The sequence below is a fragment of the Lucilia sericata genome, unplaced genomic scaffold, assembly GCF_015586225.1.
Source record: "Lucilia sericata isolate MDLA Ls3-8-SP2 unplaced genomic scaffold, ASM1558622v1 Contig000971F_arrow, whole genome shotgun sequence".
NCBI lineage: Eukaryota > Metazoa > Arthropoda > Insecta > Diptera > Calliphoridae > Lucilia > Lucilia sericata.
The window spans coordinates 83,342-101,014 of record NW_023994954.1 but is presented as its reverse complement, the minus strand read 5'-3'; the positions used below and the strand labels follow the sequence as shown (position 1 = coordinate 101,014).

At 29.4% G+C, this 17,673-nt stretch overlaps 1 protein-coding gene across 1 annotated transcript in view; it reads left to right on the top strand.

Moving 5' to 3' along the window:
• Positions 1–15,203, top strand: part of LOC119609374 (circadian locomoter output cycles protein kaput) — a 30,535-nt gene extending 15,332 nt beyond the window's left edge. The window contains exons 3-5 of the mRNA XM_037964127.1: positions 3,627–3,949; positions 10,153–10,263; positions 13,590–15,203. Coding sequence (XP_037820055.1) covers positions 3,627–3,949; positions 10,153–10,263; positions 13,590–15,061 — 1,906 coding nt within the window. The 3' untranslated portion in view covers positions 15,062–15,203. The remainder of the gene's footprint in view (positions 1–3,626; positions 3,950–10,152; positions 10,264–13,589) is intronic.
• Positions 15,204–17,673: the final 2,470 nt, after the last annotated feature.

The following is a 17,673-nucleotide window of genomic DNA, read 5'->3' as shown; positions in this document are numbered from 1 at the left end:
ACATTGTTGGTGTTTGCAAAAAACACTCATGCATTTTCTATATAAAGATTTTATATATTTTTTTCTATATACAAACATACATGTATATAAATATATATTACATAACCTAAGACAACATATATAGTTTTTAACGACACTTGTTATTGTTTGTTATCTTACGCTATATCTAATATTTTGTTTAGTGGGGACACAGTATGTTTTTTTTTTTTTGTTATTCTTTGTAATAATAAGTGTTCAGATATTATCTAATGCCTAGTCATATAAAAGAAACTGTTGTAAATAATTGTAGTATTTATTATTATACTCGTACTACATACGGAAATTTTAGCTGTTTTTGTTCTATCTAGTATATAAAATATATAAATTTACATTCTTATATATGAACTAGTTTTCGTTTTATTTGTTTGGTGTGGTACTTTTTGGAAATTAGAGCATAAGGTTAAAAAGTGAAATCATCATCGCCATCACAACAATCATCAGAGTAGAAGATGTATGGTAAAAGCTTAAAGATATTGCGAAATCGTTAATGCGAACACAGAAGAACAGAAAACAAACAATAGTTTTTTTTATCCCAAAAAAGAATCTTAATTTGTATGAGAATTTAAAGGCAACAAACAAAACGCTAGATAATGTAAATATTGCAATGTCATCATATAGAAAGTTTTGTTTAAAAAATGTTTCACTTTGGCGCAAAGAAAAAGTAGTTTAGAACAAATATCTAGTTAAATAAAAGTCAAAATTTACTTTGAAAAAAATTATAAAAATGTCGCTTAAAAGTAGGGTCCTATTGTTAACTTCAAATTAATTTGCATAGTTACAAACATTCTAAAAAAAAGTACCAAATCAGTTTTGTATGAAGAAGTACTAAAATGAAATACATTTAGCAAGCTTTAGATGAAAAAGTACTAAAATATTAAAAAAAGTACCTTTTTGGTACCTGCTGCTTTTTATGGGCTAATTGATTTGACTAGACTATAGACTGGACTATAGACTAGACTATAGACTAGACTATAGACTAGACTATAGACTAGACTATAGACTAGACTAGACTAGACTATAGACTAGACTATAGACTAGACTATAGACTAGACTATAGACTAGACTATACACTAGACTATAGACTAGACTATAGACTAGACTATAGACTAGACTATAGACTAGACTATACTAGACTATAGACTAGACTATATACTAGACTATAGACTAGACTATATACTAGACTATAGACTAGACTATAGACTAGACTATAGACTAGACTATAGACTAGACTATAGACTAGACTATAGACTAGACTATAGACTAGACTATAGACTAGACTAGACTAGACTATAGACTAAACTATAGACTAGACTATAGACTAGACTATAGACTAGATTATAGACTAGACTATAAACTAGACTATAGACTAGACTATAGATTAGACTATAGACTAGACTATAGACTAGACTATAGACTAGACTATAGACTAGACTGTAGACTAGACTATAGACTAGACTATAGACTAGACTATAGACTACACTATAGACTAGACTATAGACTAGACTATAGACTAGACTATAGACTAGGCTATAGGCTAGACTATAGACTAGACTATAGACTAGACTATAGACTAGACTATAGACTAGACTATAGACTATACTATAGACTAGACTATAGACTAGACTATAGACTAGACTATAGACTAGACTATAGACTACACTATAGACTAGACTATAGACTAGACTATAGACTAGACTATAGACTAGGCTATAGGCTAGACTATAGACTAGACTATAGACTAGACTATAGACTAGACTATAGACTAGACTATAGACTATACTATAGACTAGACTATAGACTAGACTATAGACTAGACTTATAGATTAGACTATAGACTAGACTATAGACTAGACTATAGACTAGACTATAGACTAGACTATAGACTAGACTATAGACTAGACTATAGACTAGACTATAGACTAGACTATAGACTAGACTATAGACTAGACTATAGACTAGACTATAGACTAGACTATAGACTTGATTATAGACTAGACTATAGACTAGACTATAGACTAGACTATAGACTAGGCTATAGACTAGGCTATAGACTAGGCTATAGACTAGACTATAGTCTAGACTATAGACTAGACTATAGACTAGACTATAGACTAGACTATAAACTAGACTATAGACTAGACTATAGACTAGACTATAGACTAGACCAGTGATGCCAAGTGTAGGGATTTTTCCCTTTTTGTAGGGATTTTTTTCAAAATTTTTACGTGTAGGGAAAAAGGGAAAGATTTCTTACTATTGTCAAATTGTAGGGATTTTTCAATTTCATAGTTTTTAACAACTAAAAATATACCCTTTCATGTATTAAACTTTAAAATTAAAAATGAAATCAGTTTTAAGTGTATCGTTAGTAAAAATTCCGCTTGTAATTTCTACAATATATGTACCTACATATCTCTACAAGACTGGCATAATCCGAAATTCGGGTTTCTTGAACTGAGGTCTACAAAACATGCGACATACTAAAATCTTTCATATAGATTTAATGTTCTGAAAATTTATAAAAGTAAACCGCAAAAAGTAAACGCAAAAGTAAACCTTATTTAAAATAATTATTTTATGAAAATTATTTTGTTGGGGGCACATAAAATAAATTTTTAACATCGAATCGTGATACTGCCATAAATCTTTCAATTGTCTTGGTTTTTTAATCTTAACTGAAGAGTCAAAATTTAAAATTTAAATTCTAGAAATTTTATTCCTAAAATTAAAAAAAATACATATATATGTATATATGTATATTATAAAACGGAGCTAATATTTTAGTTTTTTATGTTATTTTTGTATTTTTTTAAGATAAACTTGGAAAAAAGTAGTGTAGGGAAAAATGTAGGGAAAATAAAAAGTGGGTGTAGGGAAAAAAGGGATTTTTTCTCATAAGAGTAGGGATTTCTGAAAAAAATCTCCTGGCATCACTGGACTAGACTATAGACTAGACTATAGACTAAACTATAGACTAGACTATAGACTAGACTATAGACTAGACTATAGACTAGACTATAGACTAGACTATAGACTAAACTATAGACTAGACTATAGACTAGACTATAGACTAGACTATAGACTAGACTATACACTAGACTATAGACTAGACCATACTAAAGTACATATAGTCAACAATATGATTATACTTCGCTCAAGACTACATATAGTCAATACTCTTGACTACACTATAGTCAATACAAACTAGAAATTTTTAAAAAATAGAGCTTTAGGTCAAAGTGTGTTATAAACAGAATTTAAAATCTTGTAAAAATTCTTAGAAAAGCTGCTACAGGATTTTGTAAATAAATACTAAAGGCTGCAAACATTTCGCAAACAATCTTGTTTATTATATGAGTCATCAGAAGATGTATGAAAAAGGATGTAGAGAAAAAACTCTTAAGTGCCTAATAAAAATACAAACAAATGAGATGCTTGAATAGAATACAAAGTAGTATAAAATCTAACACGTATAACCTTTAATGAACTAAATCTATATAATATTGATTTTTCTTTACAAAAAACAAAAACTAATAAAATCTTGTTTTTCTCTTTTTGTTCTCTTTTGCTATTTTACACTAAACTAGAAAATGTTGGCTTGAATCATCATTTGTGGGCACACGTCCCTTGGACTCACCGCAAACACCTATAATTGAAAATACACCCCTAATAACTGCTGCCCAGGCTGCTGCGTCAACATTAACCTCCTCGTTCAGACCCTCCTTGTTGAACAACAATAATAATAATATCAATAATAACAATAATAATTTACAATACGCCAATCATAATATTGATTTGTCAACATTAACAACATCAACGGGAAATGATCTACAATTAACCCGTATGAACGGTGGTCTTAATAACGGTACTAGTAGTAGTAGTGCCGCCGGTGGCGTTAATTTAGGAGTTGGTGAGTCTACGCTTCAACTCAAACAAATACAAGAGTGCTAAATACAAACAAACAAAACAATTGAAACGATTTTTGTTTGAAATACTGCAAAACACACATACAATGTTTTTTTTAATTTATAATTTTTGCAATTTTGATTTTAGTATTTAGTAGTAGTTTTTAAAAGAAAAAGCTTTTAATACCTTTTTTCTAGAAATTTTACAAAAAGTACTGTAGTTTGTAATGCACTTGGCAATATTATTATATAAATTTTAATTTTGTATAAATTTTTACAAAATATTTTTATAAATTATATTAAAAATTTTAAGTTAAATTTAAAAAAAAATAGAGATTTTAGAAATTTTTAAATTATAAAAAAAAACTTTTTCAAAATTAGATAAATTTTCAGATTTTAAAATTTTAAAAAGTAATTAACAAAATTTAAAAAGTTTTAATAAAAATTGTGCCTTTTTGATTAAAAATTTTAAATTTTTTGATTTTTTTTAATTATTTCCAAAAAATATTGAAAAAGTTTTCCATTTTTTCAAATTGCAATATTAATCTTTTTGCTTTAAAGTTTTAAAACTCCTTTTCCCTCCTTAACCATAAAACAAATTTGTATTTTTAAAACTACTGCTTGTTTAAATTTAAGAAAAAAATCCCCCTTTTTTTAAAAAAATATTAATTTGTAAATTTATTTTTTATAAAACAAAATTAATAAAGTGATGACATGACGTTTCAAAATTCTTTGGTTTATTATTTTAGATTTTTATTTCAAAATTTAACTAAAAGCTCTAAAAGCACTTTTGTTTATATTTTAGTGATAAGAAAAAAATATATAAAAAAGCTTTAAGCTCTAAATGAAACTAGAATTTCTAAGAGCTTTTGAAAAAAATTTAAACTTTTTAGCAAAAGTTTGGCTAAAATATTTAGGGAAAAGCTTTAAATAATTTGAAAACCCAATTAATGCTCTCGAAAATCTAGAAGAGCTTTATTAAAAAATATATAAAAACTGTTATTTTTTAAGTTTTTGGAAGTTTTATATGAAAGCTTTATGGAATATTTATCCAAAAAGCTTAAAGCTCTCTAAAGGTAGAGCTTTAAAAAAGCTTTACTTTCAAACATTTTATGAAAAAATTTTTGAGTTAACTGAAGTTTTTTAAAAAAGCTTTTTGTAAAAGCTTTATGAATTCTTTAACTATAAAGCTCTCAAAATATATAACTTCAGAAAAACTTTAATTTGTGAAATTAAATTTTCATATTAAGTTACATAAAAATTCTAATTATTTAAAATTTTAGAAAATTTTTAAGTTTTCTGAAGTTTAATTTAAACAAAAAGCTTAAAACTTTCAATAAAACATAAAGAAATAGTTTTTTTTTTTTAAAAGCTATCCTGCAAAATCTAAAGAAACTTTTGGAATTGATATACTAAAAAGCTTTAAAGCACTTAAAAAATTAAATTGCAGCAAAGCTTTATTTAAAAAAATTAAGCTTTTAGTGAACATTTAGTAAAATTTTAAAAAATCTTTAATTTTCATGTAAAAAGTTTTGATTATTCTAGGATATTTGATCATATTCTGAAGTTTTAAACAAAAAAGCATAAAAGCTCTCAAAATAAATTATTCAGTAAGACTTTCAAAACAAAAAATTTTGTCACAAAATTTTGAGGAAAACTATACATTTTTAATATCTAAGCAAATTTTTATGTTTTTTTTTTAATCTCTAAAGCTTTTAATCAAACCTAATAAAAAGATAAGCTCTTTTGGTTAAATCATAAGAAACTTGGTGGATTTTATCAAAAAAGCTATTGAAAAATTCAAAAAAGTTATTGAAAAATTCAACTACAAAAAAGCTTTATTTAAAAAAATTAAGCTTTCAAGGAAAATGTTTTAAAATTTAAATTTTTATACAAAAAGTTTTAGTTATTCTGTTTAATTTGTTAGTTTTCTAGATTTTTATATAAAATAAGCTTAAAGCTTTTAATAAAAGTTAAATAAAAAGCTTTCTTTAAAAGTATAATTCTGTTAAATATAAACAAAAAAATTTAAGCTTTTTATAGTTCTAGACGTAAAGAAAAGCTTTCTAAATTAGATAATTAGTAAAAAAAAATTGTGCAATATTTAGAGCTTTAATAAAGTTAAGAAAGTTTTTGTTAACATTTAAATAAAAGCTTGAGTTATTCATAAAACTTTTCTGATATTTGTTTGCAAATAGCTGTTATTTGATAAAACTGTTTTAAAACTTTGAAACTATAAAATGTCTTGAAAATAATAACTTACAAAAGCTTTTTATTTCACTTATTGAATTTTGCCTAAAATTCATAAAACCTTATCAATCATTTGTTCATTTAAATTCATAAAAAGCTTTTGATATTATGTTTTTAGCTTTTTCCTAAAGTTTCAGCCTTACTTTCAAACTTTAAGCAAGCTTATAATAACTTTCAAAATTAAGTTTCGAAAGTTAGCTTTTCTTAAAGTTTTCTTTAAAAATTTCTTGCAAATTTCTTCCCCCCATTTTTAAAAACAATTTTTTGTCAATTGGCCCATCTCATAAGAAAGACAAAAAATTTGGTAGAATTTTCTATTTAGGCTTGTTTTTAAATTAGAACAATTCACCTAAATTTAGAAACAAAATTAAACGAAAAAAAACGACTTTATTTCTACTAAACATAGTGCTTTTAGAAAACATAATTATGTCATAACACAAATCACAACTCAAATCATCATTAATTTCACTTTATTTTGTTTAAAATTTAAGTTTTTTAATTATTTAAAATTGTATAATCCCCCAACTGAAAATTATTTAAGGACTATATATATAATTGAAAATTTACTTTTGAGTGTATTAAATACCAATCCAAAATTATTCTATTCAATTAAATTATTTAATTAAATTTATTAATTATACATTGCACTTCATGTTTGTAGTTTGTAATGTTTTAAATTTTTTTATGCCTGCTTATCAAAGGAAAAATTGTTTTGTTAAACAATTTTCTTGATTTTCTTTTTAATTATTGTATTTATTTTACAATTTTACAACAAATTATATATTATACACATTTATACTATTATTTTACTATATATTTTATGAAAAACAAAAAAATCGGAATAGTTTTATATATAATCATTATATAATCACAATTTTTTATTTAATAATTTCTATTAATTAAAGTAAATTAACATTGAATATTAAACATTATTATGCTACGAATTTTATTTTATAAGTTGTTTTTTTTTTTTGCTAAATAAAAACGAAAAATATTTTTATGTTAAAAACAAAATTTTTGAGTTTATTTTTTTTTTTTTGAAAAATCTCGTTTATAGAGTGGACTATTGACTACATACTAGACTAAACTATAGTCCCGATTATAATCGACTATCGTTCCGACTATATATATACCAGACTAAAGAAACAGTTTCCACTATAGACTAGACTATTGTCTCTACTGTAGATTATGGTCACGACTATAGACTAGAATATAGATTAGACTATAGTCTCGACTATAGACCAGACTATAGACTAAACTATAGTCACGACTATAGACTAGACTATTGTCTCGACAATAGAGTAGACTATAGTCCCGAATATAGAATATACTATAGTCTCGACTATAGACTAGACTATAGTCTCGACAATAGACTAGACTATAGTCTCGACAATAGAGTAGACTACAGTCTCGACTATAGACTAGACTATAGTCTCGATTATAGTCTAGTCTATAATCCAGACTATAGTCCAGATTATAGTCTAGTCTATAGTTCAGACTATAGTCTAGTCTATAGTCCAGGCTAGAGTCTAGTCTAATCTATAGTCGATACTATAGTCTAGTCTATAGTCCAGACTATAGTCTAGTCTATAGTCCAGACTATAGTCTAGTCTATAGTCCAGACTATAGTCCAGTCTATAGTCCAGACTATAGTCTAGTCTATAGTCCAGACTATAGTCTAGTCTATAGTCCAGACTATAGTCTAGTCTATAGTCCAGACTATAGTCTAGTCTATAGTCCAGACTATAGTCTAGTCTATAGTCCAGACTATAGTCTAGTCTATATAGTCTGGACTATAGACTAGTCTGGACTATAGACTAGACTATAGTCTGAACTATAGACTAGACTATAGTCTGGACTATAGACTAGACTATAGTCTAAACTATAGACTAGACTATAGTCTAAACTATAGACTAGACTATAGTCTAAACTATAGACTAGACTATAGTCTAGTCTAAACTATAGACTAGACTATAGTCTAAACTATAGTCATGACTATAGACTAGAGTACAGTCTTGATATAGACTAGACTATAGACTTGGCTATAATCTCGGCTATAGAGTAAACTATTGTCTGGACTATAGAGTAGACTATAGTCTCGACTATGGACTAGACAACAGTCTCGATTAGAGACTATAGTCTATATTCCAGACTATATTCTAGTCTATAGTAAAGTCTATAGTCCAGACTAAAGTCTACTCTACACTCTAGACTATAGTCTAGTCTATAGTCTGGTCTATAATCCAGACTATATTCTATTCTATAGTCAAGACTATATGTAGTCTAGTCTATAGTCCAGACTATAGTCTAGTCTATAATCCAGACTACACTCTAGTCAATAGTCCAGACTATAGTTCCATAGTCGAGACTCTAGGCTATTCTATAGTCGGGACTCTAGTCAAGTCTATAGTCGAGACTACAGCCTAAATACTATATAGTCGAGACTATAGTCTAGTATAGTATAGTAAAAGTCGTAATGATCCTTACTATAGTCTAGTCTATAGTCGAGACTATAATCTACTCTATAGTCGAGACTATAGTCTATTTTATAGTAGAGACTATAGTCTAGTCTATGGTCGAGACTCTAGGCTTTTCTATAGTCGAGACTATAGTCTAGTTTATAGTCGAGACTATAGTCTACTCTATAGTAGAGACCATAGTCTAGTCTATACTATAGTCTGGACTAGACTATAGTCTCGACTATAGACTAGACTATATACTACGCTTAAGCCTCGACTATAAAGTAGACTATAGTCTCGACTAAAGCCTAGACTATTGTCTCGACTATAGTCTAGACTATATTATCGACTATTGATTAGACTATAGTCTCGATTAAAAATAAACTATAGTCTCGAGTATAGAGTAGACTGGACTATAACCTCGATTATAGAATACATTGTATTCGATTACAGAACTGACTATAGATAGACACTGTCATAGACTAGACAATAGTCTTGAGTATGGAATAGACTATAATTTTGACTACAGAATAGACTATAGATTCGATTATAGACTAGACTTTAGTCTCGATTATAGAGTAGACTATACTTTCGACTACAGGCTAGACTACAGTGTCGATTACGGACTAGACAATAGTTTCGACTATAAACTATACTATAGTTTCGACCATAGACTAGGCTAAAGCCTTGACTATAGTTTCGACTTTAAACCGGACTATAATCTTGTCTATAGAACACACTAAGAATAGACTATAGAATAGATTTTGAACTGACATAGACTCGACTATAATCACATCAACAGCTTAGACCGTAGTCTTAACTATAGTATCTAAAATAATCTTGACTATCATCTTGATTATAGACTAGAGTATAGAGTAGACTATAGTTTGGACATTGACTCTATTATAGATTAGTGAACTGACGACAGTTTCGATTATAGTCTAAAGAATGGCTCACAGCCAAAAGCACTGATATTACTATTGTCACGAGCATAAAATTAACTGCAGGAATATTTTCTTATATTTTATATTTTTCTTTTTATTTCAAAGCACTTTTTTAAAAGTATTTAACTTAATTATTTTTTAAATTTTAAAAATTTTAATTTCATTAAAATTTAAACCAAACAAAAAAAAATTTATTCAAAAAATTATATTCTCAGTGTAATTTTAACATAATTTTGTGCGCTTTAATGTGACCTATTGTTTTGTGGTAAATGCAATCAAATATTTAATTGTAATCATTTTTTCTAAGCTAATTTTATAAATAAAACCAGCCAAAAACAGCAACCAACAATTAATGATCAAATATTTTTTTATAAATTTTTTTCTTTTTTTCCTACTTTATTTCCTTTTTGCCAAACCCAACGAAAAAAAAATAATAACAAAAATATTTTTGTGTTTTGTAATAATTTGTTCACCCCATCCTAAAAAAAAACTAAACGATCAAAAAATATAAAATAAAACCTAATGCCTGGCAATCAAACGCTTTTAATGCTCCAGAACGTTCCCTGAGTAACGCATCGCTAGAAGATGTTTTAGCCTCCCTTTTAGGATTGCCAACACATCAAACTGGAGCCAACGCCAGTGATGCTTATGCTAGGTCCAGCACAGGTATGCACCTGTAAGTTTTTGTTCCACAAAGCGTTAAAAAAAAATAAATATTAATTTTAAATAAAAAAAAAAAAAAACATAAAAAAGCAACTCCAAGCAATTGTTTAATGAAAAAAATGAATTAAATGTTTTTAAATATATATTTTTTTGTCTATAAAGTGGGAACAGAAATGTTATGAAAATAAAAATAAAATATATATATTTTTTTTATTAAATATTTTTTTAAATAGTTATTATTTAAAGTTTCCTTATAGAGATTTTTTTACTTATATAAATATATAAATAAAATATACATATATAAATACAATTATACCTTTACATATATATTTATAAAACTTTTAAGAATTACGAGCTTTTGTAAACTTTTTATATAGTTTTATAATTTCTTTAAAGTTATGCTGAAATATTTTAATTATTTTTGTTAATATTATACAGTTACATTTAGAGATTTAGTTATAGTTATAAAAATTAGTATAGATTTTATTTATATAAATATATAAATAACTACAGATCCAGTTTGGAATAAAATATAATAATATCGACTAAGTATAGAGTAAATTATAGTCTCGACTATAGAATAAATTATAAAGTAGACTACAGTCTCAATTATAGAATATATTATAGTCTCGACTATAAAATATACTATAGTTTCGACTATATAATAGACTATAGACTCGAGCATAGAATAGACTATAGTCTCGACTGTAGAATAGGCTACAGTCTCGACTATAATATATACTATAATCTAGACTACAGAGCAGACTACAGTCTCGACTATAGGATATGCTAAAGTCTCGACTATAGAATAGACTAAAGTCTCGATTATAGAATAGACTAAAGTTTCGACTATAGAATAGACTTCATTCTCGACTATAGATGAGACTACAGTCTCGACTATAAAATAGACTAAAGTCTCGACTATAGAATGGACTAGATACAGTCTTTACTATAACAGGCACTATAGACTACACTATAGAATAGACTATAGTCTCCACTATAGAATATACTACAGTCTCGACGATAGAATAGACTAAAGTCTGCACAATAGAATATACTACAGTCTCGACTATAGAGTAGTCTACAGTGTCGGCCATAGAATAGTCTATAGTCTCGACTATGGAATAGTCCACAGTCTCAATTATAGATTAAACTAAAGTCTCGACTATATAATATACTATAGTCTAGACTATAGAGTAGACTACAGTTCGACTATAGATTAAAGTTTATCTCGACTATAAAGTAGACTATAATCACCACTATAGAATAGAACATAACCACCACTTTAGACTATATAATATACTATAATCTCGACTAGAGAATAGACTATAATCTCGGCCTAAGAATAGACTATAGAATAGATCACAGTCTCAACTATAGAATAGACTATAGTCTCGACTAAAGAAGAGACTATAATCTCTATTATAGAATAGAATATATTACAGTTTCGACTATAGAATAGGTGATAGTCTTGACTATAGTCTTGACATCAGAATAGACTATAGTCTCGTCTATAGAACTATAGTCTTGACTATAAAATAGAATACAGTCACAACTATGGAATAGACTATAGTCTCGACTATAGAATAGACTATAGTCTCGACTATAGAATATACTATAGTCTCGACTATAGAATAGACTACAGTCTTGACTATAGAACAGACTATAGTCTTGACTATAGAATAGAATAGGCTACAGACTTGACTATAACATATACTATAGTCTAGACTATAAAGCAGACTACAGTCTCGACTATAGAACATACTATAGTATCGTCTATAGAATATACTACAGTCTCGACTATAGAATAGACTATAATATCGTCTATAGAATAGACTATAGTCTCGACTATACAATAGACTACAGTCTCCACTATATAAAAGACTACAGCCTCAACTATATAATAGACTACAGCCTCGACAATGTATGATAAATTTATTTCAAATTTGATTAAATATGATTTGTTAATATAAATTTCCGAAAACGAACTTCATTTATTTAGGTCCTACTTTTTGAGTTTCCCGATATTTGCCTATATATTTGGTGTACATTTTATACTTAATATAAAACTAACTATTTTAAGTAAATTATTATAGTTTATAGACAATTACATATGTATATAAAATAAATAGACTATAATTTAAATATTAAGTTAATATATAACTTATTATTTTAGTTTAGTTATATATATATATATAGAGTTAGTACCTGGATCTAGTCCATCTTACTGGACCTAAACTAATTTATATTTTATTAAAAGAAATTTTAACCATTAAATCGTTACTTCCACAATTTTTTTTTAATTTTTAAAAATTTGTCTTTAAGATTTTAGTATTTAAAAAGAGGTAAATCGATTTTCATTATAGTACGTGGGACCAATCAAATTCGCTTGGTATCAAGTTCGGTAGTTACAACGAACCTATTTTCTCTAGGTATGATTTTTACTAATTTTTGTTTCTACAGTACAGACAGTTTATTCATATTAAACAGAGTGTTTATTCAGCTAGACCTAATCTTATATAGCTTCGGTTAAAGCATTTGAGGCGGCCCGAAATATGTATGTTAAAAATTAAGAACTGTACTTTTTTAAAAATGTTTACATAGACGGACGGACATTGTTAAATAGACCCAGAAAGGGATTTTGAAACTATAGGTATAATTTAAGGTGAGTGAAGGACCAATATTTTATTAAGTTACATTTATCAACGTTGCAGTATGAAAATTCTGGCAAGATTTAAAAGAATTTTATTGCTTGTATATACTGTTAAAGGTAAAAATCGGCAGGTCTTGAAAATATGTATATATGTATGTATGTATCATTATATATATAAATGTAGTTTAGCTTATTTAAATCATTTTAGAAGTTTCTATCGATACAGTTTAAAAATTCATTAAGTTTCGTATAGATAAAATTACATAAATTACACTGAGAAAAAAATGTATAAAAAACAAAATTTAGTTATTTTATAACAAAGAATATTATAAATAGAATTTCAAAATTTTTATTACTTATTGCTTGTCTTAGCTAAAAACCACAGCAAAATGGTTGTTAACTTAGCTAAAGTTTTTTTTTCAACGCGTTAATTTTCATTAAATTAAGTTTCTTTTAACAAAAAAAAAAAAAACAAGTTTAAGCATGCTAAATAAATAAATTAATTTTTATAAATTTCATATTAAGAAAAACAACAACAACAATTTTTTTTAGTATAAAGGGAATGCTTGATGTTGTGTAGAAAATTTGTTAAAGAAAAATTATTTAAGAAACACAAAAACTTTAAAAAATAATTCATTTTACTTTTTTTTCATTAACAACAAAACAAACAAAACAGGAGGCGTTTTAGTTAGTGAGTCACAAACGCCCAACAAACAACAAACACAACAACATCATATGCCCCAAAAACCACAACCTTTACAACAGCTACAACTCCAACAACAGCAGCAGCAGCAGCAGCAACAACAAAAAGAAAATTTACTAACAATATCCAAAGAAGAACAACAACGTTTGCGACGACGCAGTGAAGGAGATGCGGCAACTAAGCAGAAACAACAGCAGCAGCAACAAGAGCAACAACAGCAGCAATTCGAACAAAAATCCCAACACTATGCTACAAATGCCAAAACGTATGCCAGTGACACAATCACCACCGTCACCAACACCAATACGACGGCAAATGGCCATGCAATTGGAGCGACCGCGTTCCTGCCTCCCCGGCGTGTATCGCTCGGTGACTCCTCAGAATCGAATAATCGAACAGCCAGCGCCTCTGGTGAGCTGCAGATCAAGTGCCGCAATAACAAGTGCGATCGCACTGCCACGCCCGCCGACGCCAAAAAGTATTACAAGTCATGCCACAATTGTACCTATTTATATTGTTCGCGTGAATGTCGCCGAGCCCATTGGGAGAAACATCGTAAAGCGTGTCTGCACTCCCGTGTCTCAAATCTGTGCCGCCAAGTGTTAGCCTCCTGCAAGGATGATAGCGATTCTTTGCGTCACTTGAGCTTGTTGGCACGCAAAGGATTCTTGTCGCAGGGTCGTGGAGTGGTTAGGATTCTATTTCGTTCTCCGGAATCGGCTGAGGGTTTCATCAAGAATGGCTTCCAGTGTATGGGCGAGGCATCGTATGTTCGTTGGCCGGATTTGATGCCGGCTGAAATGGGTCTTGAGCTCTATTCGGAATTGTTGAAACTTAGCACTGAATATCGGCCTGATTCTAAAATGTTGGTGTATGTGGCGGTGTGTGTGGTATCGGAAGCTCCCGGCATGGGCCAGGCTCCAGTGCGCTGGGAACGCCAACTTGTTTCACGTTGTGCCAAATTGAAACTTTGCAAAACTGTCTTAGCTGAGCTGGAACAACAGCAACAACCTTTACCCTTACCCGTTACCGTGGTGGCAGTGCCCGAACCCACCACCGAAGTTCTCATACTCACTTTCAATCCTCAGCTGCGCAATTCCACTGCTCAGCGTGAATTAGTGCTCTCCAACATACTCGATATTCTCTCCCGTCGTGGTGTCATTTTACGCAAACATTACCCGGAAATCTTTCAACGTCTGCAAACCTATACCGAAGGTCAGACGGATAAATTCAATCCTGTCACTTTACATCCTCGTGATTCTCATACTGGCCAAAATTTCGTCTGCATTATAATGCCCGTACAGTCTGAAACTGAAATTATTAAATTACCCTCCATAGCTGATGGTGGCAATCGTGTCACAACCATCGATGTGGGTTCTACGGCCGCTTTGGCTCAACTGGATGACGATGAGCTGTTGACTCGTACTGCCACACTTGCAAGTTGATTAAAATCGTCTACACGTAGGGGTCATCGTAAAACTAGCTCAAATTCCAGTAGTAAAAGTAGAAATTCACCTTCACCACAACTGATGTCACCCGTCACAACATCCGTGGCCGTAGTGGAGGGTTTCAGTTTGGAAAGTACTCGTATGTAAATTTAAGTTTAAATCTTTAGTTTGCTTTTCCTATCAACTCGTAACTCTTTACACTCTACATGTCTATTTAATTACCTATAGAGAGCTTGTTATATAGTGCCATTTTCATTATACCCAACAACTATTTAATCTAAAGTATCATTAAATTTAAACTTAAGCTTTATCAAACGAAAAGCTTATATCAAACAACAAAAACCACAACAAAAGCAATCGTTAACAGCTTTCTTCTATATATATATAAAAGTACTTTAACATTCACGCTATATATTCTATAATAAAACATGATAAATTTCACGCGATAAAAAAGCTTTGTAGTAATAAATTCTTTCAAATGAAAGCATTCTACAAAAGCTTTTATATTCCAATAAAAAGCTTATTTATATATAACATGTAGTTAATGTAATAGTTATAAAACAAAAGTTTTGGTTTATTTACTTTATAATAAGCCAAATAAACTTCAGTGAATAAAAACGATAAGCTTTTTATGGAAGTATAATGGATCATAGAAAAGAAGCATAATTGAAAGATGTAAAATTACCTATAGAGACATATAGGTCAAAAGTTATTGAATGATTTTAAGACGTTTCATCAAATTTATTCTAGTTTATTGGTTTAATATTTAAGACGATTTGTTTTTTCTCAAGAACACTAGTATATATGCAGCCGAAGCTAAATCCTTCGAAAGTTAGATTAGCAATCAACCCAATTTTATAATCCTTATATCGCTTTATGCGAAAGATCGGAAAGACCGATCTTTCAACGGATCTCGCCCATGTTGGATAGGTGTAAAAAACTTCGCCCAGGGATTGACACGCGTTTCGCCCTGAATTCGTCTAGTAAAAAATAATCAGAAGTTTTGCCTTATCATTATATCACATGGCCCCTTGTGTTATATCAGAGAAAAAGTTTGACTAAATTTTTATAGACAGTAGTCATTAGAAGAGGTTCAGTTCAGTTCTAATTCATTTCAAGTTCAGTTTTAATTCAGTTCTAGTTCAGTTCTAGTTCAGTTCAATTTCAGTTCTATTTCAGTTCTAGTTCAGTTCTAGTTCAGTTCTAGTTCAGTTCTAATTCAGTTCTAGTTCAGTTCTAGTTCTAGTTCAGTTCTAGTTCAATTCTAGTTCAATTCTAGTTCAGTTCTAGTTCAGTTCTAGTTCAGTTCTAGTTAAGTTCTAGTTCAGTTCTAGTTCAGTTCTAGTTCAGTTCTAGTTCAGTTCTAGTTCAGTTCTAGTTCAGTTCTAGTTCAGTTCTAGTTCAGTTCTAGTTCAGTTCTAGTTCAGTTCTAGTTCAGTTCTAGTTCAGTTCTAGTTCAGTTCTAGTTCAGTTCTATTTCAGTTCTAGTTCAGTTCTAGTTCAGTTCTAGTTCAGATCTAGTTCAGTTCTAGTTCAGTTCTAGTTCAGTTCTAGTTCAGTTCTAGTTCAGTTCTAGTTCAGTTCTAGTTCAGTTCTAGTTCAGTTCTAGTTCAGTTCTAGTTCAGTTCCATTTCAGTTCCATTTCAGTTCTAGTTCAGTTCTAGTTCAGTTCTAGTTCAGTTCTAGTTCAGTTCTAGTTCAGTTCTAGTTAAATTCTAGTTCAGTTCTAGTTCAGTTCTAGTTCAGTTCTAGTTCAGTTCTAGTTCAGTTCTAGTTCAGTTCTAGTTCAGTTCTAGTTCAGTTCTAGTTCAGTTCTAGTTCAGTTCTAGTTCAGTTCTAGTTCAGTTCTAGTTCAGTTCTAGTTCAGGTCTAGTTCAGTTCTAGTTCAGTTCTAGTTCAGTTCTAGTTCAGTTCTAGTTCAGTTCTAGTTCAGTTCTAGTTCAGTTTTAGTTCAGTTCTAGTTCAGCTCTAGTTCAGTTCTAGTTCAGTTCTAGTTCAGTTTTAGTTCAGTTCTAGTTCAGCTCTAGTTCAGTTCTATTCAGTTCTAGTTCAGTTCTAGTTCACTTCTAGTTTAGTTCTAGTTTAGTTCTAGTTCAGTTCTGTTCTAATTCAGTTCTAGTTCAGTTCTAGTTCAGTTCTAGTTCAGTTCTAGTTCAGTTCTAGTTCAGTTCTAGTTTAGTTCTAGTTCAGTTCTAGTTCAGTTCTAGTTCAGTTCTAGTTCAGTTCTAGTTCAGTTCTAGTTCAGTTCTAGTTCAGTTCTAGTTCAGTTCTAGTTCAGTTCTAGTTCAGTTCTAGTTCAGTTCTAGTTCAGTTCTAGTTCAGTTCTAGTTCAGTTCTAGTTCAGTTCTACTTCAGTTCTAGTTCAGATTCTAGTTCAGATTCTTGTCTATCTATAATGACTGCCTTTATACAAAAACATTGGCACAATGAAAGATGCACTAGTTATGTACTTCACTATGGATATGGAAACTGATTTTAATAGGACTAACAGTATCTCGTTTGGGGCTAATGTTTGCTTCTTTCCAATTTTTGTAAGAAACGCAATAAGCTTCAATCTAGGGATTTATATCTTTTATAATTCCCTTTTTCTACAGGTAATTTTATGTCTA